The following is a 27,609-nucleotide window of genomic DNA, read 5'->3' as shown; positions in this document are numbered from 1 at the left end:
TGGGTTTATGTAACCACTCTTCTTTCACTTTGTTTTAGGGACTGGAGCTGTTTCTCAGCACTAAAGCCGAATGCTTCCCTTACACTCCCCTGCTGATTCTCATCAGACATAGTCAGGTCTTCAGTGTTGCATGGTTTCCAACCCAGCTGGAAAAAAATGGCATCATTTCACACCTTCTGAGCAGTTGTGTCTGAGCTGTAACAGCTGTGAAGTTAAACTTCAAGGAGCATCCTGTGAGGACCCTGAAAGTGGATTTATGACCTTTCCAATCTATTTCTGTTTTCTCAGAGTCTCAAAAGGTCTAATGGAGTAAGCTTAATAGTATATGTTAATAAAGCAAGAAATAAAAATACTTCAGTGTTTAGGGGGGGTCTCAGATATGGCTACAGGTGTCAGAAGATGTGGGATAATATGGTGCCAGTTACTCTGCCTGCAGATTTGTGCATGCTTTGGGATTTTTTTTCTGCTGGTTTTAATTTTAAATAGTATTCCTGCTATTGAAGGACGTAAAATCTGTAAAAATAACTCCATTTCTGTTTATAAAAGGATCACGTATTAATAAACTGAAGCTTTTATTATGTATTACACTATAGTCAATAAGCTACTTTGGGGAGTTAGAGAATTAGCATGTTACAGTATGTGTGGTTGAAGTCCCCTCCATCCAATTATTACATTTTTGGGAGGTGGCATTGTTCTGTTAAGTGTAGCAGGAGATTAGCTTTAAATTAGATTTAGTTTAATGAAGGTCAGACATATAGATAAGGACATTGTGTTTAATTAGTAGTCTCAGTATTGGAATACAGCACTTCTTGTTATAGAATATAATTTTGAATGTCGAAATAATTGTAATCAACTGTCAGATCAAAATGTCAGACTATAGCAGGTGTGCCATGAAAGTATTTATACAGTGAGACTGTTACAAAGATTTTTTTATTCGTGCATTATTTTTAAGGGTCAATCTCTCTGGTGAACTCATTGATTCATTTAGAAGTCACTTTCATTCAAGACTCTCTGTCCTTCTCACTGTAGTACTGCATCAAATTCAAATTTTGCACACAAAACATAAGAAGCATAAAAAGCAAAGTGGTTTGCTTTATCACATCCCTTAATATCATTTTTTTCAGACATTTTTAACCCTAAAATAGTTTTTGCTTCTGTGGATAATGTCAGTAACCTCCACTGATTTATGACACTCAACAGGCTCACACTTGTCTCTGATGAACTCTAGCAATTATTCCTTAAAGTACCCAATGTGCCTTGACTAAAGCAAAGCAATCAGCAAAACAGATGCCAACAAATTGGCAATAAATATTACTCATCTTTCCACACATGGTTTGTGTGGCAATGGAAATGTTGAGACAGCATTCAGAATCCATTATGGAAAAAGACTTCTGCTTTGAAGCACACAGAGAAGGTTGGACCTGCACAAAAATATCTAAAAACAGCACAGGCAGCCATGGCAGAGAGATGCTCCAGCTCTTCACCACTGAGATTATTCCTTAGTGCAAAAGCCAGGAATAACACTTCCCAAATTCAGACCAATGTGAACAAGTTACCCAAGTGATTTTCTGGCTGTTGTTGGGTTTGGTGTTTGAAGTAGTAGGTACCACCTTTTGGTCACTGATGGAATAATAAGCAGTTCTACAGTACAATTACTCAGATAAATACTTTGACATATATAGTTATATATGAGTAGTTTTCAATAATTTCCTTGTATACTTTCATACGTTTAAGAAGTTACAAAACATTATTTTTCACTACATGTGCATGAAGAGATGTGTGCTTCTTTGTATATACTTTGTAAATAGAAAAAAATCCAATGTGCATTTCAGTATATGGCAAAATATTTCCAGAATATACAGAGATTTAACTTTTCACTAATAACAGTTCTTGAAAAAGCAATGTTCAAAAATTTTGCCAGCATCTGCCACAGTGTGTTTTCCCATTGGAATTTAAAATTTGTATAATTGCTTTTATCCAGCAACCCTAGAAAAAGATACTCTTTTTTTTTTTAATGAGTGAAAGCTTGAGAGAAAATTGGGAGAAAAAATTAAGAGAGTGTTTTTTAGATATATGTGTATATTTTGTATATACTTTTTTCCTTTATTTAACCAAATTGGTCTTTTGTATATTGCCTGTGGCAAGCAATGTTGTACATGCCAATAGAAAACATCCACTATCACTGCATTTAGACTGCCCACATGTCATGTCTAGGGACTTACAGTGCTGTTTTAAATACTCCTTTAACAAATGTAAATTACAACCTTGTATAAATTGTTTTGTAATACTTTTTCTACTTGTGAATAAAATGTTATGTGAACCAGTCTTGGTTTGTTGACCTCAAATTAATAATAGCTTTCTGTACAAATTTAGTGATGAATTCTTCTAATTCTTTTAGAATTTCATGAAGGGGTAATTACATTAAGGTTATGGTAGAATTTGGTGTGTCTTTGTCTTGAGATGCTTGCAGTCTAGCAGTAACATCATTCTTCAAGCAGGAGGATCCTGAAGAAGCAGAAAATTAGTATCAATGCTTAAAATCATAGTGCTTCAAAACTGTTTAAAAATTCTGCTTCTCAAGAAAGGGAGAGGGAAAAGAGGTGAGGGGAAAAAGTCAAATTGCTTTCTTTACAATGTCTTAGAAAAGACAACCTGGTGCTCCACACCACCAGGTTGTTTCAGACAAGACAGATAAGCAAATAATGAGAGGAGCTGTATTTTTGGAGCAGGATTGCAGTCATGGGCCCAATTAAAATTAATAAGAAAGGAATGGCACAGTCTGACTGACTGAGTAGAAGAGTAGAAGACTGAGGAGAAAGAGTATTTTGATAATTGCATAAAATTGGTCCTTATGATAAAGCCATAAGTGGTGACTGGAAACTGAATCCAGATAGGGATTGCAGATAACAAAGCCAGGGCGCTTGTCTGGAGTGATTTTTGGGGGGAAAGTTGGGGGGAGACTCAAAAGCTGCTCTGTCCCTGTCTCTGGTTTAGTTGAACAAATTCCACATTGATTCTTTTCGGTGTAATGCTGTTATTTCTACATTCTTTGAAGTACATAATTCAGAGCTTAACTGGGGATCCCCTGCTCAGAATAGCAAGGACTCCTCATCCTCCTGTGTCCATGTGCTGCACTCCTGAGCAGCTTTCTACTTGTTTTCTGCTCTGACTGCCACATGCCCAGCCCACCTGAGTGTCCTTGGAGTTCACGTGGAGATCTGCAAGGCTGCACAGCAGCACGTGGCCTGTTTGGGAGGTCACCTTGTGCCAACACAGGGATCTTCATAACCCTCAGCACTGCCAGGGTTGCAATGGAGTGCCCCTGACAACAATTTTTAAAAATATAATCAATAAACAGGAATTGAAAAACAGATATTTACTCTATCTGGAAACAAAGCACAACTCAGAACACATGACATACATGACCACAAAATTTGCACAGACGTTTGCTCACACCAATTACTATTTAAATGTCATTAACCAGGCTGCAATTTCCCATCCAAGCTTTTCAGAAGGTCTAGGAAAAAAGCCACCCACCCCAAAATCTTTTCCCTGCTTGGATTCCTATTCATATAACAGTATTTCCTGCCTTTTCTAAAAGGTAGACCAAGCCCTTAATCCAGTCCTCCCCATCCTACCAGGAGTTTGAGATCACATGGCTTTTCCCTTTGTTGTGGGCTCTTTGAGGGCCTTTGGTTTGCATTCCTATGAAGTCCCTCCAAGCAACAACCTCCATGCATTAAATTAATCCTCTCACTGTCTTTGGTGATGGGAGGTTTAGATCACTACCTGCAGCACATTCCAGCACAGACACTGCTGCTTTGTTTTGCCCTTTTAAGAAATGGGGATTGAAGGAGGGTGCAGTGTTTTATCAGGCATGGAGCAAGCTGAGGCTGGGCACTGCAGGCAGAGCCACACAATGCACACTTTGTGCTGGCAGGGTGCAATTTAATCCATATTTAGTTTTGGCCTGAGCGATGGTAAAACCCACTTGCTCTTCCCATAGCAGCACATGAGCCATTTCGATTATGTCCGATAAGGTGGCGCTTTCAATAGGATAAAAATCATCGTGGGGGGATTTGCTGGGGATCCTGCTGCTCTCCACACAGCACTGAATGATGGGATTAGAGGAAATGTTTTCTAATAGCAGCTGACAGAGAGGGTGGCAGATTGGGGGCACACTGAGGCTTCTACACAGTGCCACAACTTCAACAGCAGGGTCAGCCGAGGAGGACTGAGGGGGTTTTCCCATCATTTGATTTTCTAAATCCTTATCACAGTTGGATTTTTTTTTTTCCTTTTGGTTGATCTGACAAAAGGAGATTTGGCTTGCTTAAAAGGTTATAAATGACATTTTTCTAAAGCATTGGTGGAAAAGCAGACAAAAAGAGAAAGCAGGTTTTAGAAACTGCTTCCCCTGAGCCTCAGTCTTTGTGGAGTTTTCCTTTTCTTTTGCCCAGGTTTCAGTCTCAGTTTATGGATGGCTAATTCACATGCTACTTAGCATGCAAAAATTCCCTTAAATATAGCAGCTAATATATCAAAATCTGGTTGTAACCAACAGTTTCAGGGAGAGCACCAATTTACAGCTTAGAAAAAATATTCAACTATTGGAATTCCAGAGATCATTTTGATTTGCCCCAGATCTGTATCACACAGTTAATTGGAACATAACAATAAACAAATATAAATACAGAATGTGTACCAAATAATGAACTTGTCACCTTGCACATGACCTGAGGCAGGGCATTGTCCAGGTCAGTTAGTAATTTTATTCCTAAGTCTTTAAATTTGAGGAAACTACAGAACACTGTGGACCAATTCAGGGGAGGCCTGTACATCCACCATGCAAGCACTTATTCTGCATGTGGCAGAGATTACAAAATGAACTGAGAACATTAAAAAAAAATACTAAAGGTTGTGTTTCAGTTTTTTAAAATGCCTTTCAGTCCAGGCATCCAAGCACAGTAGACATTTCACAGGCCAATATGGGAGCCTTAGGGGGAAAAGTTGCACACAATGGGTGTTCTACAGACCAATATTGAACAAAATTGCAGCAGCAGAGGTTATTTGTCATTAAAACAAGAATAAGAAAAGGATATCTAGCTTTTAGTGCACCAAAAAAAAAAAAAAAAGAGCGAAAGGGTGTTCTACAGACCAATATTGAACAAAATTGCAGCAGCAGAGGTTATTTGTCATTAAAACAAGAATAAGAAAAGGATATCTAGCTTTTAGTGCACCAAAAAAAAAAAAAAAGAGCGAAAAGGGGCCATTACGTTGCAAAACATACTTTAAAAGCCAAAGTAAAGCACTAGTCTACAGCCACCTTACTTCTCTAATTTCATGTTCACCTAAACACACATAAACTCTGCAGCAGCCCAAAGCAAAATGAGGCAGATCTGGAATCAGCAGAGTAACAGCATTTACCATGCCAGTTTTGTCCATACCTTGCAAATGTGCTTTTTTCATTTTGATCTTGATTCCAGCACCATCTGGTAGCTGAGTTTAACCTGAAGAAATTCAGCAGCAAGTATCAGCTGGGCCATTTGTTGTCTCTCTGTTGCAAGAGAAAAAAGAAAGTTTTTGACCAACATGGTGTTGGTTTATGTTGTTAGATACAACAGTAATTTTGTCCCTTTATCAGAATTTCAGCTTTATTAAACCTTTTCCCTAAGAATGCTCAACAACTAAAGCTAAGGGGACACAGCACCAGTGCAAGAGTGAGAATATCTTTCTGACTGTAACGCTAAAACCGACTCATAATATTATTAAATGCAAATAACACTTGCATTTTGTCAAAATTTATCACACTTTTTTTTATATTTTGGGATGACAAAAAGACAAAAATCCTTGATCAGAAAAATTACACACTTTGACAAAATGCTATGAAAATTTACATGAGGAAGCTTTCTTTGGGAAGGTTTGTGCAGCTACTCTCCATGTTAAACCCTCAGTCTAATAAAATTCTCAATTTAAATATACCTTTAAATGTACTTTAAACCTTGGAGGATCTGTTGCTTACTCAAGAAGGACCAATCAATTTTTTATGGGCAAGAACTACCTCAAAGTTATCTTCATACACAGTTTTTTAACTGGCAGAACAGACGGACTCAGGCAGAAGAGACTCGAAATCCTTTAGGTGATAAAATGCCTGCTGTATTGATGGGTTAATAGAAGCAAGCCCTGTGGGTTCAGCCTTCTCATTAATACAATGGAAGAAGCTGTGGGATCTTCAGGGAAGAGCTGAAGAATGCCATAAATTACATCTCCTGTGGCTTTCAACAACAAACAGACAGGGGCTGGAGTTGACTCAAGGTGTTGGCAAGTGCTGTAGGAGCAATTCCTGAAAAATACCTGAGTGCCAGATGATGTTTCCTAATAGACAGAGTGTCACTGAGGAGGGCTTGTGGCATTTATGGCCCAGATGCTTTCCTTTCCTAGAGAAGAAACCTTCTGGTTGCCTTTCTGCAGCGAGGGGACTCTGGGGGCAGCAGGAGCAGCCGCAGGAGGCAGGGGAGAACAGGGAGCAGTGCTGGCGTTTCCAGCACAGGGCAGCCTCTTGCAGCTGGTTTCCCTCTGCAAGTCTAGGGGTGCAGACATAAGCTGTAAAAGCCCAAAAATCCCCAAAGATGCAATATTGCACCTTCTGCAGATGTATCAGTGTTGTAAGTGCAGCAGCTGAGAGAGGTTAGTAAAAAGCGATTATTATCATCTGTTAGCTGGGGGGGTGAACCTAAAACAACTAAAAGTTTTGGACTCAAGGCTTCCTTGGATCTGCTTTCTGATGTTTGCTTTTCATCCAGTCCAAGGTCTACAGCTGCTGCTGTTCCTCTGAGGATACCCCTGTGGTTCTTACCTGATCTTAGGGAAGAGAAGTTGGCTTCCAGTTCGGCCTTGTCACACTCCATGCTGTGAGAGCTGGAGGGTTTAAATGCCTGACAATCTCTGTTCTTTTCCTAATTGCCTCAGGTTTTGGACAAAACAATAAAAAGACTGTATTCAGATTCTGCTTAACTTGCATTACTTTTTCTCATGGGGAAAAAAAAAAAAGAAAGGCAAACCTAATGCCACCCAGAATCCTAATGGCCCTGGAATCAGCTACTGCTTCTCTTACTGCTGCTCTGTCCTCTGGCCTGGTAACCAGGCCAGGAAAAAATACAAAAATACCCACATCTTTGACCAGATCAACCTCAACCCACACCAACAACCCATTCTTTAAAAGTCTGCTATTGAACCACTGCCTATGGGTAGTTCAAACAAAAGAAAACAAAAAGGGGTGGAGGGGAAAGAAACAGGAGAAAAAATTGCATAAAAGTTGTACTGGAGAATCATTCAGCAAAATTCCCACTTGTGTATTAAAAGCTCAACTAAATAACTCTGGGCTGCATGGGAAAACAAGTAGGAAAGAAAACTCTTCTATTCTCTAGAATTACCCTGCCCCTCAAGCATACCAAGCATTTTATCTTCTCAGTCTTCATAAAATATCCATTTTGTGAAGAAGAGATGCTGCATTTACCCCTTTTTCTTGACACAGGAGGATTTGTCCTCCCCATCCCCTGCCCCGTGTCAGAAATAAGTAACACAGTGAAGACTCTTTCCACTCAGGAAAGGAATGTCTCTCTTTCTTATCCCCTCTCCTCCTGTTTTATGGCTCCCTCCTACCCTTCTGCCTTATTTATCACCGCTGCAATTGTCAGGTACTTGTTTGCCTGCTTTCCTCCAGGTCTGCATTTCCCATTCTCCCCAACTGCCTGGTCTGATCTCCCCTCGCCACTGGAAAACAGAACTGGGGGTTTAAATTCATTATTTGGGAAGATGTAACACATGCAAGGTAAAGCTTGCTTTTAGACAGGCAGAGAGCTCAATTCAAAGGCAATCTACCCAGGGATTCATTTGGTTGGATTCTTATCTGTGGACAGCTGCTTCTGAAATGGAAGAAAAAGTAAAGTGCTTAAAATGGAAAATTTTTTTAAGTACATGCCCTGATTGGGATTTTTCTGCAAGAACCCTCCATGAAAACTAGGGACAAGAGCTGGTCACAGCAGGAGACAGAGCTATCCAAGACAGTATGTAAAAATTGCTGATAACAGGACTTACCCTCAGGTGCTGCAAAATAATTATCTGTGGAAAAGATTAGACAGGTCAGTAGGGAAGTGTAATGGTTTAAACTGACTGGAAACACAAAGCTGTCCTCTTTTTTTGGTGTGGAACATTCACTTTCTCTTCCCTGAGATAATCTTACCACAAAATACTGCAGCAAAACAAATAATCCTTCATATCAGATCTACTTTGCACACCTGGTATTCAACTCAATTTCCTAAATGGGTGAGTCAAAGCAGGTAGGGCTGACCTGTTAGCTGAGACATAGCAGGGCATTTCCTCCTGTGCTCTTAGGCTGGTGGAAAACAGCACCAAAGAGCAAAGAAGTTACAGCAGAAAGGAGGACACCGTTAAATTGGTCTCCTGCTTAGAACTGCTAATTATAAATCAGCCCAAAGTTATAATGGTTGTAAGTTATTTGGCTACACTCAATTAAACAGAAATTATTTTAACAATAATGTTTTAAAACTCTTCAAAAACTTAAGAACAGCCAGATGGAAGAAGTGGAAGACAGAATCTAATTTTGGCCAAACCAGGCAAAAGTCCTCAGGGACACTGGGAGGGGACTGGGCAGGGAAGCACCCGCTGCCTGCAGGCTTGCTGGCAGCGCTCCACTCCCACCTCACACCCTCATCCCTTCACCCTCCCCAGATACTGATGCTGAACAGGTCCACTGTAAATGATAGAATTATATATTTTTCTATTATGCTGTTACAATCTTTACACTTCTACAGGAAAGACAACTACAGAGCCCTAAAACAGGGCTTCCAAGAGCCCCTTCATTCAGCTGCTGATCAGGGCTGGGCTCTGGCTGTTCCAGTCCCTCTGCAGCTCCTCACCTGCCCCCAGTGCAGGCAGCAGCGATGCCGTGGCCACGGCTCACAGCAGCTCCTCTCTCTGTCCCTGCAGCAGGAGCAATCCTGGGTTATCATGGCATCTGCCCCTCCCTTGGCTTTTGCAAAGTGTTTTGTTTGCTCAAAGTCTTGCAGTGGGTGAGTGGCTTTTACACAGGAAATATGTACACCATTGCAGTGTCCTGCTGTGCTGTGACATGTGGCCACAAAGGAGCATTTTCACTTGGCCTGCTTGTCTCAAACTCTTTATTAGGTGATGGAGTGGGAAACTGCAAACTGGGTCAATGAGTGAGTCTTTTTCTTAGCACTGCCCATGGACCTCCAGCAGCTGAAGAATACTTCTGTCTGCAATTAATCCATCAGTTTGTGGTGTGTGGGAGCCCAGATACAGGACTGTCTGAAAATGGTGCCACTGCCATGTGCAAGCTCTTCCAGTGGTCTTCTGGGTTGGGATTTTTTTTGCTCCTCTTTCGCTTTAATTAAGAAAAAGTGAAGTCTCAGGCTGACCTGGACAAGGAGGGGGACTCCAAACACCACAGAGAGCCGGCAGAGCTGGCAGCCAACTCGGTGCAGCACTGAGGAGTAGAAGCCATGGGAAAATGAAACATATTCATCAGCAGCACCAAAAGAGAAGAAAATCAAGATGGAAAGCAGGCTGTACAAAACAGATCCTAGAAAAGAGTAACATTTGTATCATGCCATCTGGGATTGTATGAAGACAGTGACAGTGGACTCTATGAACGCTTCTCAAAGCAGTTTTTAACTAAGTCTGAGTAAGGTATTCAGGTGATTTACATGTTTCCAGTCAAAATAAAAAATTCAACATTTTCTTGGCGGGCCTCAGCAAGGTTTAATTCCCTCTTTAGAGCTTTGTGAATTCCTATTTGAATGAGCACAGCTGTGCTGTACACATTTCAGTTCAAACCAGCCCATAAGAACATGCTTCCCGAGCCCTGAGTTCAGCACGACAGCTGAGGATGTGACTTGAGTGTGCCTGCAGCAGCTTAACCAGGACCATTGTGGCTCTCTTGGGACCAGCTTGCTGTAATGGCCCTTTAATTACCTCCTCATTGTTAGCTGATCCCACCTCAGTGGTCTGAGTGTGAAATTCAGACCTGGAACTGTAAATTAAATACTGTAAACTCCCAGCTGAGCCAGCCAACAACTATTGTCACTTCAGCATCCCTTTTCTGGGAGAGAGAGAAGAGGCATGCTAGACTCAGGCCAACAGGAAAAGCCACTGAAGGCATCAACACTCTTGGGACATTGACACTGTGGCTGTGCTGCTGAGCAGCAAGAGCAGGCCCAGTCTCCATTGGTGCAGCCCTCTCATAGAAAATCCACCAATTACCAACAACTCCATCCCCTCAGTGTCACCAGTGCCCACGTTTCTGTGGACATCTTCCAGTCCCTGCAGCAGAGATGGCAATTCAGCAGCCTCACTGATAGTGATCCTGAAAGTGGAGTGAGATGTGGAGGCTGCTGGCAAACACCCCAGCGCTCCTGAAGAGTAAGAAAATACCAGTTTGGCTTCCATGGGCCCTGACAAGGGACGTTATGAGCCCCAGATGACCTCTGGGGATATCAACACCTACTCTTTTCTAACCATGTCATGCTGAAACCAGTGCTTCCTTCCACTTTGAGCTGGTTTATTCACATTTAAATTGCTTAGAGCAGTAATAATGAAGAGAGAAATTAAAGACACCCCTGCCAGACACTTGCCTGCCTTTCTGTTAGTGTTCTGTTTGTATTTTTTTTTTGGTACAAATAGCAGTGTCCAGGAGGCTGTAGTATTTATGATATAGTAATAGGGAAAAGGCAAACAAGAGGTAGGAGAATGAGTTGGCTGCAGAGACAGAATTTGTCTTTCTCAGGACCAGCTTTGCAGGGCTGGAGAGCAACACCATCAGTCCAGATGGACTTTCTCTGTAGGGTAAGTTAGTATAAACAGGGTAAATTTATCTGGCGGATTTACTCAGGTTTATTTCAGTTCAGTGGAGGATGGTAAGGAGCAGTAGCAGTACAAATGGAAAGAACCAAAACTGGCGTTGATAATCTGGCATAACAAGGAATTTTCTCCATTTTGCAGAAGACAAAGCTTTTCACCTACCCCATAATTTTCCCCAACATTCAGGGGGAAATAAAATAGAATTACAGGATATCAGCCAAAGCACCAGATCAAACTTCCTATTTCTCCTATTTCCATGTTCATACTGTGACTGAGGTTCCAGGTCTTGATAAATAAATTATCCAGGAGCTCACTTTCAACAAAGCCTCTCAACAACCACAGAAGCCCCATGCTGACTTTGGCCTTTAAACTCTGTTTCAGAGGTCCAAAGCTAATGCAGCATTCACATATATGTCCTTTAGTTGACTGAGGGCACTGATGGATTTTCTACTGGAGCTGGAGCACCAGAGGGACCTCTGGGTGAGCACAGTGTGAGCTGAGGGTCACCTTCCCCAGTGCTGATGTTGATAAGATGTGCACAGCCTCTCTGCTCCAGGCTAAAAGCCCAAGTGAATAATGGAAAAAGAAGAGCAAAGCTCAAGGCTCCTGTTTGCTCCAGCAAGTCCTGCACTCCTGAAGTGACCTTTTCCATAGTGTGTGGAGCTTTTGACAGGCTCCTGACAGACAGAGGACAAGTTCTAAAAAGGGGTTCGTAGCTTTTACTGACCCACTTAAATTTGCAAAACTTTTTTTTTCCAAATAAGGAGAAAAAGCTGGAGTTGCAAGATGGGATGAGAAACAAACCTGAAGCAGAGAAGAAGAAAAAAAAACAGGCTATAGCCAGAGAGGCAGAGGTGCCAGACCAGCTGACAGACACTTCTGACAGATGAGGGAAAGGCATGGGAAATGGGATAGCTCACAAAGAAAAACACTGAATGTGAAATTAGCTACTTCCCTGTAGTCAGCCAGCCTACATCAGTTTTTCACGTACATTTGAGACTGTCAGAAACAAAGAAACAAAAAAAAAAAAAGCTGATTTTCTTGGAAAACAGAGATTACAAACTGAACAGACTATTAAAACCACTTTGTCTTGGGAATTTGGCTTAAACACCAGATGAAATCAAAGATAGCTAATTTGATTAAGCAGAACAAGTTATCTAAATCCCTACTTAGGGAAAACACCGCCAGCAATTCAGCACTGTTTTGCAAAAGACCTCCAACATTAAACAGTTTCAAGGAGAGCAAAACCTACACACACATGGCACTTCTCCATGCATGAGGGACACGTTTGCTGGGCAGGCTTCAGGGCAAGACAACAAATTAAACTTACAAGAGATAAGAAGAAAATTTGCCATGATGGTGAGGAACCAGGAGTGATGAGAAATTACCTTGTCACCATCAGCTGAGGTTAGAGACCCCAATGGCACTGACTCTTCCTTGGAATGGCACCTCCAGTTCTTGGGGAATTCCTTCCCCAACCTCTCTGTGACAGCACAGGGAGAAAAGGCAATATATTTGTGCAAATGTTAAGAGACAATGAACTGTCACTTCCACTCTCATTTATAATGAGTAGGATTTACTGTGGCTAGCATGAATCATTTTGATAACATATATAATTAGTTTTATAGAAGTTTTAGGATGTTATAAAAGCTGCTCTATCACTTGTGTTCCCCCAGGGTTCTCTTATAAAATGATTTTGTTACAACTGTATTCTCCTTGGAAGTGAATTGCAGACAACTGAGCACATCTGTATGTCAGAGGCATTGTAAGCCAAGGCATCCAAAGCAATTTTAATGCCTTTTTCATTTCTAACACCCATGTGAAGAAATGCAGGCACTTGTGGGCTGCAGCCCTATCAGCTGCCCAAAGCCAAAGACAGCCTCTGCTTCCAGGCTGTGGCTCAGCCACCTCCACACAGCCTCTGGCTGCCCACAGCAGATGCTGCAGATCAGCAACCCAGGAGCTGGGATGCTGTCAAATGACCTTGGGGGAAAACACTCAGCATAAATAACACAAGTCTTTAATAACTTCATTTGAACTACAGAAAGGTATGTTGGAAGATGATTTGTCTCTGTGCAGGGAGATGCAAGGTGAGTTAACTGGATTCCATCTTTGTGAGGAAGAAAAGTGGGGCTGGTAGGAGAGTGCACTAAGTGAAACCAGCAAGCCCTTCTGATCTCATACATGCTTTTTTTATTTCATATGTATTTGAAATACTGAATGTAGGTTATGATTGAGCCTTGTGGCTACTTCAGAAGAGCACCATTAATAAACAGACTATTTTTAACAACTGCCCTGGTAATCTGCTGTGAGTATGCTTGATGAGGTTAAGGGCTGCTGCAAACATCAGCCAAACACCTTCAAACACCTACCTGATAAATTATTCATGAGGAGCAGCTGCCTGCAGTGTATTGAGAGCTGCTGTCCTGTGGCCTGTAACCTAAAGGGGCTTATCCACCCCAAACTGGCCCAGCTTGGCAATGCTTCAGCTTCTTAGTGGGTCATATTCAGGGCATTTCCCCAAGGCCCATCTTTCCCACAGCATGGGGAAGGTGGATGAGAAATGCTGTTAGAGCACAATACAAACCCCAGGCTGAATGGGCACCAGCTGCAGCTGTGGACAGGGTGGGAAGCACCCGCCATGGTGCCATTTTGCTTTTCCTCTGACATGATCACAACCCCCAGGTCAGTCACAGCCCAAAGCATCCATCATCTCCTCCCACCCTCTAGGTCATGTCCTAGTGCAGCTGTAAGAGCAGGTGGAGATGGGGCCACTTAGAGGTGCCTAAGGACTGAAGTGAAAAGGTCATAAGGAGTCAGAGGGACAACATCCAGAAGGCACTTCATAAAACCCACAATGTCCTGAAGATTAATTCAGAGCATCTTCTGTGTCTATTTTAGTATTGTACTACGTGGTGCTGTCAATGATGCATGAACTCAGTCATGTATGGCAGACAGCAAAAGCAAACGATGATGGCATTTGAAAATTGAAAAATTGTAACGTTAAAAAAAGTCCAGTATTTCGAGGTGTTCTGGACAGAAACCAGAGTTCCTGACACTTCTATTCCAGTCATCTGTGCTCTCTCTCTAGTTACTGGAGCAAGAAATGGCACATAAAAGAACTGGTTCAACCCCATCCTCAGACTGGTAGGATACATTCCATTTTGAAGATATCTGTTTCTTCTCATGAAGAGTGAATGCAGCCAGAATGGCAAGTTTTGGCCACTTACAAACTGCCTTAGAAGCTACTGGCTCTTTGGCAACTGCTGGCAAGAGGCATCCCACTCCCTTCCCAGTGTGCTTTTAAATCTCCACAGCAGCAGAGCACCAGCCAGTCATCCTGTCAGATCTGTATCTCCACTTTGCTTCTGGTTTAAGCAGTTTGTCTCCAAGAGATTTTTTGGATACTTCCTCCAAACAAGAAGTTGTAATGATTTCCTACACCCGTGCAGCTCCACATGCCAGCTGTTGAGGAGCAGCCGCAGCGGACTTGAAAATAAACAAATCTCAGACCGGGGAAGATCAGAAGGGCCGACAGACCGCCCTACTGGTGCTGATTTATACTTCCTTATCTTTTATCTCCTTCCCTCTCCTCCCCGCGCACACTAGCTGCTCTCCCACGGTCCTTCTCCCAGGGAAATCCATGTGCTTGCCTCTTGCTATCATGCATCTTCAATTCTCAAGTTCCTTAACTCTTAAATTCTTTCTAACTTTAATGAAATACTCCCCTTTTGGTACACTGCAAACCTGCTGGGGCAAAGAGCCAATTTGAACTTGTTCCCAAGAGCACACAAATAAATCCCTGGCTCTGGGAACACAAAATCTCCAATACTTTGCCCAGAAGCAATCTGAAATAGCAGACACACAGTGCCTCCCACTTCACAGCAAGCAGAGGAGATGCTTTGGCTGGCACTGCTTTTCCAGCTCTCCACAGAAGACAAGGGGAAGCTGCCAGCAGGACAGTTATCCAGCAAGCACAGACTTGCTACCCTTGTGGAAAAACCTCCATCTAAAGACACTCTCCTCACCCACAGCTTGTTAGACCACAAAAGGTGGCTCTTCCCTGGTGGAACTGAGGCTACAAGGCTTCTCTGAATTAATCTGAATTTGGTTTTTCAGAAAACAGTCCAGTTCTGATGTACATTTCTGGTGCTGATCAGTCAACCCCAGCTCTTCTCATACGTTGTCCCTGCTGTCAATATAAACTAGAAATCAGGTGCAACTTTGTCTAAATTCAGCTACCAGCTCTTGTTAAACACTTGTTTTCAGATCAATGCTCAGTCTTTCAAATTTATGCTTCTGCATCATCATTACATCAATCTTCTGATAGACTAAGATGTGTATTTTCTAAGCCATCAATATTGCTGCTACAATAATCTCTTCTCTACATTTCCATCTTAGTGTCATCTATATTAGTAAAGTCTCTTACTTTGATATAAATTCATTTTTTCTTTTTGCACAATGATTTAGATTCTGACTTGCTGTACAAGCAGCTATTTAACATCTGCAGAAAAGCTTTTATCAGCATATGATATGAATTCTTCCATCTGGCATTCCACTGAACAAAAAGCAGAAACATTTTTGAACACCTCTGCCTTTTCTGTTACTGGCAGTCCTGTAATTTCCATTTCAGACTTACTGCTCTGCAAAGAAAGCCCTCTTTTTCTCTGCCCAAGCTTTTAACTCAGAGGTTTTTTTGCTTCTGTATCAACTCATTCCCATGCCTGGTTTCTAATCTATATTAAATTCTTCCCTTCTCTTCCCTGCCTTCTTGAATGCTGCCTTTTCCTCCTGTTATCATCTTTGAGGTTTAGAGAACTTCATCCAGCACCAGCTGTATTTATGTCACCTGGTAGTAATTATTACACAATATTTCAGTCTATCTTAAGTGAATCAGAAAAATAATCACATCAAACATTTAAAAAAATGAAAGCAGCAAAGTTCACACCTCAGACTTTCAAATGTAATCCACCTGTGCTTTTCTGATGTGTTATAATTATGTGTTATTATTTCAGGATTGCATAAGGGTATAATTTCTTCTGAAGATGTTCACTACTTATTTTCCATAGCAGCCAAAATCCAAAACATTGTAAAATTTCAGATTAAAAGCATGATGCTGAGTTACAGTATAATAAACCAAACTTTTGGATAGCTGGTTCAGCAGCCCCAGTGGGAAAGCATGGAATGCTGGAAAAGGATTACAGTGGTTTTTACATTTATGAAGAGTTACACTGCTGGTCACAAGAGAGCTCTCATGTTACTGAGAGTACACATTATTTGCTGGAAAATAAAAGTCTCTTGAAAAGCAAAAAAAGAAAAAAAAAAGAAAAAGCATCAGACATTTGAACAGCTGGAAGCATTTTTAGAAACTATCAAAAAAAGAGAAAAAATTTAGAATAATATTTCTCCTTCTGTAGTTAGCCTCATTATGGTGGTATATAATATGTTCCCTAGAGGCTTAATCATGTCTACTGTTCAATCCTCAAAGGTTATTTCATTTAAAAAAAAATCAATGGAGTCAACAGTTTCTTCACAAAAGAACCTGAAGCTGTCATTCTGAGATGTATTTATTTTTCTACCAGCTCTCATCTTTGTCAGATATCTCACGAGTTATAAATCTGAGCAATAAGCTGCAATCCAGCGTGCTCAGGCTAAAGGCAAGATTTTCTTCCTTTCTTTGTTGACATCTGATTTCATATTAGGAAGATATTGTTTGATGCCACTTTGATAAAACCTTGAAAAGACTGTTGTTTGCAGAAGGATCAAATGAGATGGTGAATTACTGAAGTAATGGCAGCCATGAGCATAAAGCAATGTGACTACTACATATAGTTTGAAGAGGTATCTGTACACTAAATCCAATACTACTTGAATTTTCTTTCAAATTAAAATGTAGGAGCAATCTCTTAATTGTCAATGCTCTGCTTATTCCGCCAATTATGATGCTTTATTTTCTTTACCACAGCACTTCCAGAGCCGTGTCAGCACGAGGATTTCCGTTTACTCAGTTCTTTTTGTCACAATGAATCTTTCAACGTGTGCCAGCTCCAGATAAACATAATCGCTAGTTTGTTCCAGTACAAAACCCAGGCAACAAACAATGAGAGGCTCCCTTAGCAACACCCTTGAATTCCCTTTGAAATACACTTCCACTAAATACCCCACTATGGGCTGTTAAATTTACATTCATCAGCTATTGTATACTTTACAGGCCTTCCCATCTTCACAATGTGGTTCTTCTCACACCTAAATGGACACTTACTTTGTAGGTTTTTTAATGACTTTACTTACAGCAAAATGCCCACCTAGTTTGCTAAGCCAAACCATTCATTCTTTCCTCTCAGGAACCAACCGCAGACCCACAGTGGAGTGAGTCAGTGGTACAAGAAATAAGCCTAGTTGTGGTACAAATCTGAAAAGGCACCCACTATGGCTTAACCAATGCATCTAAGAATGTCTAAACCCAGCTCTACCAGAATGACAGCGCTACTCACACAAGGCAACTTCCACCTTGCAAAAACAGGCAGTGAAAAAACTGGGTAAAATATCAAATACCTTTTGCACAGATTCTGCTAAAAAGAGGGCAAATCATCCAATCAGCTCTCACTCTTATTTATCCCTTCCCAAACACCCACTTTTTCTGGCTGGGATCTTTTACCTTTACTTGCTTCTCTCTGTTATTTGCTCTCACGTCTCACCTTTGGTTTCGTCCTGTCTTGCTTCTCTCACTGCATTTCCGCTGAGCAGGACACTTAAAATATGTTTTATAACAACCTAAGGAGGACCTCTAAACAAGGCCATTCCTACCGCAAAAATCACCAGGGGTTTTTTAGGCAGTTTGGTTTTGTTTTTTTTTTCTTTTTTTTTTTTTTTTTTTTTTTTGTTTTTTTTTTTTTTTTTTTTTTTTTTTTTTGTGATTTTTTTTATTTTGGGGGGGGGGTTTTGTTGGGTTTTTTTGTTTGTTTGTTTGTTTTCCCCAAAACATCCTCAAATACCATTTCATAATTTTGTTAGAGGGAAAAAGAAAAACCCACTGATAACATTCCCTTTGTTCATCACTCACTATACAATACGCAACCTTACCAAACTGCTCCAGCCTATCCTGGAAAAACATTTTTGTTCTAAATTATTTTGTTTCCCCTCCAAAACCCACCCTCTTGTACTTTAAACAATTCCCCAAACTTGTCCACTCATCGTTAAAAGGAAACTGCATGTGAACAAACTTAAAAGGACCAGATAATCTGTAGGGTACCTATTTTACTCCTTTGTCTTTCTTATGTGTTGCAACATATCTCTTTCCTCCTCACCTAAAATTTTCCATTACAGACCAGTAGGACCACAGATTTACTTCTCCCATCCTTCTCTTCCTTATCTCAAATACAGCTTCTAGTTTCTTTCTTTCCAATTTTCCCTTTGTTTCAAACACAGTTTGCTCTTCCCAATGCAGAACTCCTACAAAAAATATGGTTAAACAAAGTTAAAGAAAATCCATGAGCATGTGAGAAAGACCTGTGTGAGCAGTTCTGGGCCATAACATCAAGAGGTAAACCCTAATAGTGAATCAATGTGTGCACCAAAAGACCTTTCAAACCCCTCCAGTCACCCTGAACATGAGTTCAATTCCCATTTACTCTCTTCCAACAAGATCAAATTTTCTAACAGACCATGCTAGAGGATTTGTTCTCCCAAATTCCATGCTTAAACTCCTATGCAATGGAAAACAGTCATCTTCATAAATGAAACCAAGTGATCCAATGAAAGTATTTATTACCGTTCCACCAACATGAACAGTCAAACTCTAAAATTGTTCACCAAAAAGCAAAACCAGTCACAACAATATTTTATCCACAATTATAAAGACATACACAATCTTCCACAAAAGAATTCGGTTGTGTTGTTATGAGTCCATGATAAATGTTTCAAAGTCATGGTCTAAGTCTGAAACAAGGGCATCCACAAAATCTTCAACTGAAGGGGATTTCTGCAGCATACCTACAAAAAAACAAGACAAGACACTCTTCATCAGGATGCTGTGACCTTGACAGCTTCGTCAGTGGCAGCACTTACTGCTAACTATCTTTTAATGTCGCTATACAGCAGAAACAGCTATCGGATTTCTTCGTCAAGAAAAAAGTGCAATTACAGTGTAGAGGGATTATTTAATTTCTTCAAGATACCTGTTACACATTTGCACAGAATTGACAGATTTCAAGGCTTTTAACTGATTTTTGTCATTAAGACCTTGTTTAAGCAGGGAATTATATCTGTTTTAAAGCAATGTAACTGTAGACTCAGCCATTCCTAAATGACTGAAATAAAATAGTGATTGAGCAGGTGAATGACTGAAATAAAATAGTGATTGAGCAGATAAGGTACATAAATCCTTATCTGCTAAGTCTCAGTTCTGACCAAGCCAGAAAAAAATGTATTTTCTCAAAGCATTACACACACCTTAGAACCATTTAATTTAGCCATTTAAAATACAGCTATATCTGAAAATTTTGACAAGGCACAAAACATAAACAAAAGCATTTTTAATATACTGCAGTTTTGGGTTTGCTTTTTTGCAGTACTAGGACTTACCTTTTTTCAAGAATTTAAATTACTATATCTGTTAGCTATAGCACTTGGCTACATGATAACACACAAGAAAATTGGCATCATGAATTAGAATCATGCCCAAGTACTTCGTCAGGTAATTTTAGAAACAGAGAAACTAAAAATTTCACCCCTTCCTCTCCAGAATCCCAATTTTTAGATGGCATGAGAATATATCCTTTAAATTATTTTCAGATGTTTCTTTGTACTTAACATCACCTACAGTTGGTCTTTTCACTATTATTAACATTTTCAAGATAACACATGAAAATTTACTGCATAACTTGTACCAGAAAAAAAGCCCCAACCAAAAAAACAAAACAAAAAAAAAACCCAAAACCAACAGTACAACTGGCAAAAATGTAAAATTTAATCTTTGTATTTCTTTGAATTTATCTTTCTGGCATCTGCCAATGTAAATATAACCTTGTTCTACCCTTTCTGATCGGTGTACCTACTGAGCATAAATTTATATTCCTTCACATCCTCAACAATATTTGCTTTTGGTGGAAATCATTATTGCATGCTGCTAAAAGACTATAATCTTTTACTATAACACAATGATTCAAAACCCATCAGGAAACAGATCAGCTCAAAGTAAATTGGTGTGAGCAACCAAAAAGAATTTTGTTGCTAAGACCTTACAGAATTCCATTTCAATCTGATTTAAAAACATGTTACAAGTGTCAACACAAACTGCCATGGCCCAGTAGATTAATAGCAAGCACTAAAAGGAAAACAAATCTCACACTATATATAGATTGACTGAAATGCTGTTAAATGAAGTTTGCATCAAGCTATTTTCAAAATGAAAGAGAACAGAATTAACATTTCCACGTACTTAGTAAACTTGTCATCTACTCTAATGTTAGAAAAATCACAGTGGAATTATTTGTAGTTCACAATGAAAAATGGCTTGCTATGTGCTGGGCTGAGAAACAGATGTGTGCAGATAGCCAGCTTCTGATCTGAGCTCCCCAGAGAGCCGTGGCCTCTTGCAGACTCCCTCTCTCGGGTTCCTGGCTGGGGAATATGCATATTTGCTCCCTAGCAGCCTTGGAAAAATTCCAGTTAGACTCATATTTTCCTGCCGTTTTCACAGAAGAGGAGAGTGCCTTAAGAAGGTGACAGGGATGGCAACCCACTGGAACATGTACAATCACTCCTTTTTCACCAGATACCATGATTGAGAGATTACTAAAATACTGCAGAGATGTTACATAAAGATGGCCATAACAGACATAACCACCATTCCTCGAGCCCCATTACACAAAACTCTCCTGCCATTACCGACTTAATAAAAAACAGCCAGTCTGGATGATGTTCAGCCAATTCTTTGACACACTAATAACTACTCTGCCAATTATCAATACATTGGAAAAAACCAAGAGCCAACAGTATAATGATAGGCATTAAAACTGAAAGCTGGGATTATCTTCAAGGAGATTCAATTTTCCCTCTTACATAAAAATGGCAAATCATAACAAAAACATTCCAACCCTCGATATTACAAAATTAATAAGAGAAATATAATTAATTACAGTATACTTGGATATACTTTAGGGCAGCTGAATGCAGTCTTACCAAATATCACTCAAAACTTGTTACAAATTGTATTTATTTATTAAAACCAAGTTTGCTTTAAATATGTAGGAGATTCCAAAATCATTCTGGCAATGGTGATGTCTAATGACCTCCGATCCAGCTTTTGATAACAAACACAGATTTCAGATTTCTTGCATTAGTGGTTTGTTGCACTCCTATTTTCCCAACACTGACATCAAAAGCAGACACCAATAGACTTCACTTTTGCAAAGAAGAGACAGAGAGTAACCGAGGTCATTGCTAAAGAACTCCTACTGTAATGAAATGATCATGCTCTCATTAAATAAATAACTACAGATTTTAGAGTAAGACAGTTCCAAAAGAAACAGGCAATGATGGCATTTCTGTGTTTTAACCTCTTACTCTACTCTGATGTGCTAAAGAGTGGTCGTCTCTCTTCCAACCCCATTAAAATATATCAAAGCAAGATCAGCTGTGATATATTGTTAGTACTCAGCACTTCAGTCTAAATGATTTAGTAAGATGTCCACAAGGTCTGATGGTTGCAGTTTTCAAATTTAGGAGTGTATTTTAATACGTTCAGCCCAACTCCTATTTCAGCTCAGTCTCTCCCAAGCCTAAGGCAACTGCATAGCTTATCTTCACCGCTTTGAAGTTTCTTTCACATTACAGCACTGTGGTTAACCACACCCTTTTGAGAGATGGTTAGCTATAACCTACAATCACTGAAAATTGAGAGAAGAATAAAGCCTGTGGCAAAATTTGGCCTCTGCCCCCCTGGAACACTAATTATTCTGGGTCCATGTAGTTTGAGCTAACATATGTTGCCATTCACATCAACTTCTAGGATTTATGCGTATTTCTTACACTTTCAAAGAGACATACAATCATTATCTGAAGATTTTTGCAGCCTCTTCAAATTATAATTACTCCATGAAGTACAGTCTGAGGCATGGAAAAGCAAATTTTCAAACAGCATTGGAGGAAACGGGCGTTTATTTGTACAGTCAGTTGGTTTGGTTACCATGTAGGCTCAGAGCTGAGTATGACTGTCTGCAACGTAATACGGCATCAACAAAGCAGGAGCGCAATCTCACACACATTTCACACAAGGACTTCTTCAAAAGCCCCAAGGACAACGTGGCTGCACCAAAGCTGCAGGAGAAGTGTACTCCAGGATATGTTCCATGTGCTTAGTTCCCAAAACATCCAACCCAGTAGTTTTCACACTGCAATTCACTTTCTGCCTATGCACCTGGGTTTCTTTCCAGCCAGAGACTGCCAAGGGAGAGAGGGAGGAATGGTGCACACCTGAATCTTGTTCAGACCTGCAACCAGCACACAACTGGACCTGGAAGGGACACCTGGGTTATATAACTTCAAAGGAATTTGGATTCCCTAATGCCATGTAATCCTAGGAAGGAGAAAATCTGCAAGAGCCACATAATCAACACAAAATCACAGAGGAATCAAGTTCTTCTTAAAACATATTTTTTCTCTAAGGAAAAATTAAAAGAAAATAAGCCTCCTGGACAAAACATTGTCTACCCATTTTCAATTGCTCCTGATATCCATATTTGTGGCTGTTTCTGTATTTCATTGACTATCAAGGGGGTAAGATAAAAGGGATCTCTTCAGAAAATGTTTTAAAAGTTCTCAAAAAACCTCTATGATTTTGGCTTTTTAAAAGGAAACAAATACCAAGAGAATCAAATGCAAACAACAACAAAAAAGTATATTGTGTTTCCTAATTAAAGACTAGTTCAAACAGGAATCTTGTCAGCAACTCCAAAGGTCAGATCCTTTATCTTTCCTAATCAGTACATCTATGGAATCATGTTGGAGAAAGATGAAAAGCTAGGGTCATATCCAAACACAAAAGAAAAACAATAGATAGCTTCTGAGAAGAAAACCATAACAAAGAAGCTGCATTAATGAAATGTGCTCGTGAAGTAACCTGCTATCAAACAGCCAATGAACATGGCTAACTTCCTAATGAAGTATGGAAACACTTCAAGGGTGAGGCTGCAGATGTGCATCCAAAAGCCAGACATGTGCAAGCCCATATAAAAACCACCTGAAATAACAACCTAAAGAACTTTTTAAAATAAGGTACCAATGAGCACAGATTCTTGACTGTTTCTCTGAAGAGGAATAAAATCAACAAGCTTTAAAGTGGAATCTGTCTTTAATCAGATATGTTTTGTTATCTGCTATGGGAGCACAGTTTTGCAACTGATGGAAGGCAACAGGAGATGGAAGTCAAGTAGTCTGGAGTATCAATAATGAAAAAAAAACAGCAAGAGAAATCAGAATCTCATTGAACCTAAAAAAATTGAATTGTTCCTACTTTTCTCCATAAATTCTCTTTTTTTGTAAGAAATACAGACCAATCAAGTACAAAAATAACTTTTTTCATCAGGTGTGCTCTATTATTTAGCTTCCAATAATCCCAAATCAGCAACCAAGTTATTGTCTTGTCAGAACACCTGAGTCACCCTGATTTTATTCTTCAGGAAGTCACTCAAGCACGTTTGTTAAGTTTTTTACTTAACTACTTTTACTGTCTACAAATGAACATCATGATAGGCACAAAGAATCTGCGGATGAACACTTGTTATTTTTATGATCTTGAGTATCAGTAAGGATTTCTGAATAAAGAGTGTAAAAGTGAAATTCAGAATACAAAAGGGAGATAATCTGAAGCAAGGAAGGTGTATCTTTGATGGAAGAGGATCAGATCATGGTACACTTAAGAAAACTGGGCATAAACAAGCCCACAGGCCCGGGCAGGATGCACCCTGAGTGCTAAGGGAGCTGGCAGATGGCATTGCTAGGCAACTCTCAGTAATCTATTCAAACAGGAGAGGTGCTATAAGACTGCAAGAAAGCAAAACTCATGTCTATCTTCAGGAAGAGCAAGCAGCAGAACCTAAGGAACTGAGGCTGGTCAGTCTCACCTCAGTCCCTAGGAAGGGTCTGGACCAACTAATCCTGGAAACTGTTTTCAGACTCACAAATGGCAAAAAAATCAGGAACAGTCATGGATTCACCAAAGGCAAGTCATGCTTAAGTAACTTGATATGATGAAATAACTGCTCTGGCAAAAAAGAGGAGAGGAGTGTATGTCACCTCCTTTGGACCTCAGTGAGCCCTTTGACATGGTCTCCCATAGGATCCTACCACGTGCAAGGGAGAAAGCCAGTTTTATTTCCATAGATTTTCTGTAAGAGCATCAACAGATGAATTTTGAAACTTCATTCAAATAGTACTTGATTCACAGAAATACACTGCCAGCAACTTCAACATAATTTCGAGGACATTCCAGGAAAATTCCATGTTCAGTAAAATAAAGAATATATCCCAGAAAGAGATCATAAGCATATCTGGTATTTAAAAACATTTTTTCTTTCTCTACCATATGACTTTCAATGTAAAAACTGGATATGCTTGTAAAGATGCACATTCCTGTCTTGCAAATTCTAATACACAGTTCTGGGCTACAGTTTTTCAAAGTTACAAACACAAACTCTTCAAGAACAGTAAAGAGAAGTAAGTTTGGGAAGTCATATTGAATTAAAAGTAACCCTGTAGATCAGAAACATAAGTAGACAACCTAAAGAATATATATATAGTTGCTTAATATATGATGAGTCTAAGGAGAGCAGAGGTCATGGCCTCAAATATAAACAGATGGGTCAAAGAACTGAAATGTTCTAGTCATGAAACTGTGCCAATCTCATGATGAAATACAGACACGTTACCACTGTCTTCCTTATCTGTAGAAAAAAGTCCCAGAAGTTCCAGTCTGCTAAAACGGAGTTTACAGAGGCCACTGAATTCATATTTTCATATTCATTCTTAATACTAAGGATTTCAGAGAAAGTTGAAAGCTGTGCCAGGACTTAGCAAGTGCTCACCTTAGGAACAGCAAAAGTAATGTTTGGTTTGAATTCTGCAACATTACACAGGAAAGTCTTTACCTTGATTTCAGAGATTTGGGACAAAGTCAGCAGTTTCTCAAACTTGTTTCATTCTCCTGGCACTATTTTTTAAGGTATGAACACACAGAGTATTTTTGCTATGGGTATGAATGATTTTTAGGAGCTATTTTCCAGATTCAAGAGGCAAATATTGTAGTGAGATGAATAATGAATTGTGTTTCTTTATTACAGTTGTCAGAGTTGCATTTCATGAAAATGTACACTCGAAATACTGATACAGCCAAAGATATTTTCATGACACTGAAATGATGTGGCCAAAACAAGTTCAACTTCTCCTATACAAAATAGCCACAGATTTTATGAATTTCATGTATGGAAAAGTTACTACTTTATTGTATCCAAGAAATAATGTAATCTATCTTCCTTCAAGTTTATTCTGAATTCTTTAGACAGCCTCATAACACAAACCTTTCCAACACTTCAGCCCAGCTATCTGTGTGTACTCCACATACCACACGGAGTTCTATTGACCATGATACAAAGGTGATGACCAGTCCACTTAAATTTTTCCTTCATAAATCCAGTGAACATCATAACTAAAGTAAAAAGACCAAGTTGGGAAATGCAGTTAAGTTGAAGTTTCTTCCTTTTGCAGGGGAATAAGAGAGTTATAACCGATTTCCTACCTTGCACCATCAGCATGGGCTCCTTTCCACCGCCGTGTGCCAGCATCTCCCTACGATAGCGCTCCCCCATTGCCCTGGAGAAACACAGGTGTCAGAGCCATCTGCAAACACAACCTGTCCAGCCTTCACTCAGGTTTGCTTCTAGGATCTCTACAGACCTCACAGACAGAGACCAAATGAAATTTTCCACCTTGAAACAATGGCTAGTGCCACATTAGCTCCTCAAATTCAAATTACATGTAAAATCCCATTATGAGGAACTGAACTAGAAAAATTTTATTCATAGGAGTGTGTGTTGGTGTCTATAGAAGTTAATTTGTGAAGAGCATTTCAGGCTTCATTGTGCCCAAGGGAAAAGTTGCTCTGTTACTATGTCCTGAACATTCAGCAAAGGTACAAGAATGCTTACAATTTGTGACCTCACAATTTGCTTTCTTAATTTCACAAAGCAAAATGAGTAGGAAAGCTCCACTAAGCTTTGATGTTGGTGACATGAAGCTTGTTTAATACCCACAGTTGCTTTGATTTCAATAGAAAATTACAAGTTATTAGGCATCTATGAATTTCAAGCTCTCTAATTAGATCTAAATAAGGATTTCAGTGTCTCCCAACTGACACACCTGTATTTTAAAACATTGACACATTTTTTTGCACCAATGAACATGTCCCAAAGTACATATATATACACACACACACACACACGTATATTTGTGTGTGTATGTGTGTGTATATATATATATATATATATATATATATATATATATATATACACATATGGTTATTATTGCATATGTTACATATACATTCTATGGTTATTTTCAGCTTTGTAGTATCTTAAAATCAAGAAAAACACTAAAAACTAATTTGCGTCAAAAAAGCCCACCACCTAATTCGTTTCATGTTTTCCAGAAGCAACTAGCATTTCATTCTATTTAACATTTCTGTGTTTTTACCTGTCAAATGGGTTCTGAGCAAAGCACTGTTTCCACACCATAGAGGCAACAGCCCTGGACATGAGGTAGGAGTAGTATTTGGCACCGTAGCCCACAAGGTGACTGAATCTCAGCTGCCAGGCCTGTAAAATGAAAAAGAGCCCAAACCCCATGTTATCTTTTAAATTCTTTACGTTGTTCAACATTTCCTTATGTATGATGGAAGAAATCTGATCCTATTAATGACAAACAAAAAAGGAAAAAAAGAAAGAAAAAAAAAAGTCACCAGAAATAAATCCCAGAATGAACAATACTTTATCAGAAGAAGCATTTTTCAATCTAAATGGTGTGCATGCAATAGGCTGATCATCAGGATTGAAACTATATATAAACAGGATCAGAAGGGGAGAAAATAAAGCAGTAAAATAAATTACTCATATCTGATAATAGCTGTGTAGTTCTACTGGTCTTGAACAAAGCCCACAATTACCTTGTTACAAGTAACACAGTATTTTTTAATTTTCCATGTGGGTATGTGCAGTATCACATTCAGAAAAGTTCAACTTATAATTTTTGTCAGAAACAAAATGGTAATAGTGATTTGTGTTTAATGCTATAAAAAAATACAGCTTTCCATGTGGCAGACATCTTAGAAGTATACAAATTCCATCCACATGCAATGCCATAATTCACAGACTTGTCTGCACATTTTTAAATGTGTGCATATACAGCAGATTATAATCCACAATTATATTGCTATTCATTTATGGATTGTTACTTCACATAGTGACTCATTCAAGTGATGATAGACTTTTTTTAATGCTTTTTAGTGTTGACTGTTTCCTTATGTTTTCTTTGCAAAGAAAATCAGAACTATCAGCCTTATCTTCACAGAAATCAAAATACTTTTTTCTTTTTATTTCCCTGACTGCAACAGAATAATTTAAATTGTGACAGACCTCCAAAAGTCATCTGGTCCAA

General features: G+C 39.5%; 2 protein-coding genes and 1 long non-coding RNA gene across 8 annotated transcripts in view; 1 reads left to right on the top strand and 2 right to left on the bottom strand.

Annotated features, from left to right (window-relative positions):
* Positions 1-2,325, top strand: part of TNFRSF19 (TNF receptor superfamily member 19) — a 56,992-nt gene extending 54,667 nt beyond the window's left edge. For all 4 annotated transcript variants that reach the window (XM_064717261.1, XM_064717270.1, XM_064717286.1 and 1 more), the window contains one exon: positions 39-2,325. The gene's annotated coding sequence lies outside the window, so the exon portion shown is untranslated. The remainder of the gene's footprint in view (positions 1-38) is intronic.
* On the bottom strand, positions 2,318-5,772 carry LOC135449885 (uncharacterized). The gene is made up of 3 exons (XR_010440874.1): positions 5,448-5,772; positions 3,190-3,322; positions 2,318-2,505 (listed from the first exon to the last, which is right to left on the bottom strand). It is a non-coding gene; the product is annotated as an uncharacterized LOC135449885 (long non-coding RNA).
* A 12,503-nt stretch (positions 5,773-18,275) lies between these two features.
* MIPEP (mitochondrial intermediate peptidase) overlaps positions 18,276-27,609 on the bottom strand; it is a 65,959-nt gene continuing 56,625 nt past the window's right edge. For 2 of the 3 annotated variants that reach the window (XM_064717223.1, XM_064717238.1), the window contains exons 17-19: positions 26,650-26,771; positions 25,697-25,770; positions 18,653-18,894 (exon numbers count right to left, since the gene is read on the bottom strand). In XM_064717223.1, coding sequence (XP_064573293.1) covers positions 18,800-18,894; positions 25,697-25,770; positions 26,650-26,771 — 291 coding nt within the window. In that variant the 3' untranslated portion in view covers positions 18,653-18,799. Of the gene's footprint in view, positions 18,355-18,652; positions 18,895-25,696; positions 25,771-26,649; positions 26,772-27,609 lie in introns of those variants that run through there. The other variant, XM_064717232.1, reaches the window with a different exon arrangement.

This window comes from Zonotrichia leucophrys, chromosome 1 (assembly GCF_028769735.1).
Source record: "Zonotrichia leucophrys gambelii isolate GWCS_2022_RI chromosome 1, RI_Zleu_2.0, whole genome shotgun sequence".
NCBI lineage: Eukaryota > Metazoa > Chordata > Aves > Passeriformes > Passerellidae > Zonotrichia > Zonotrichia leucophrys.
This window is presented reverse-complemented; position numbering and strand designations above follow the sequence as displayed.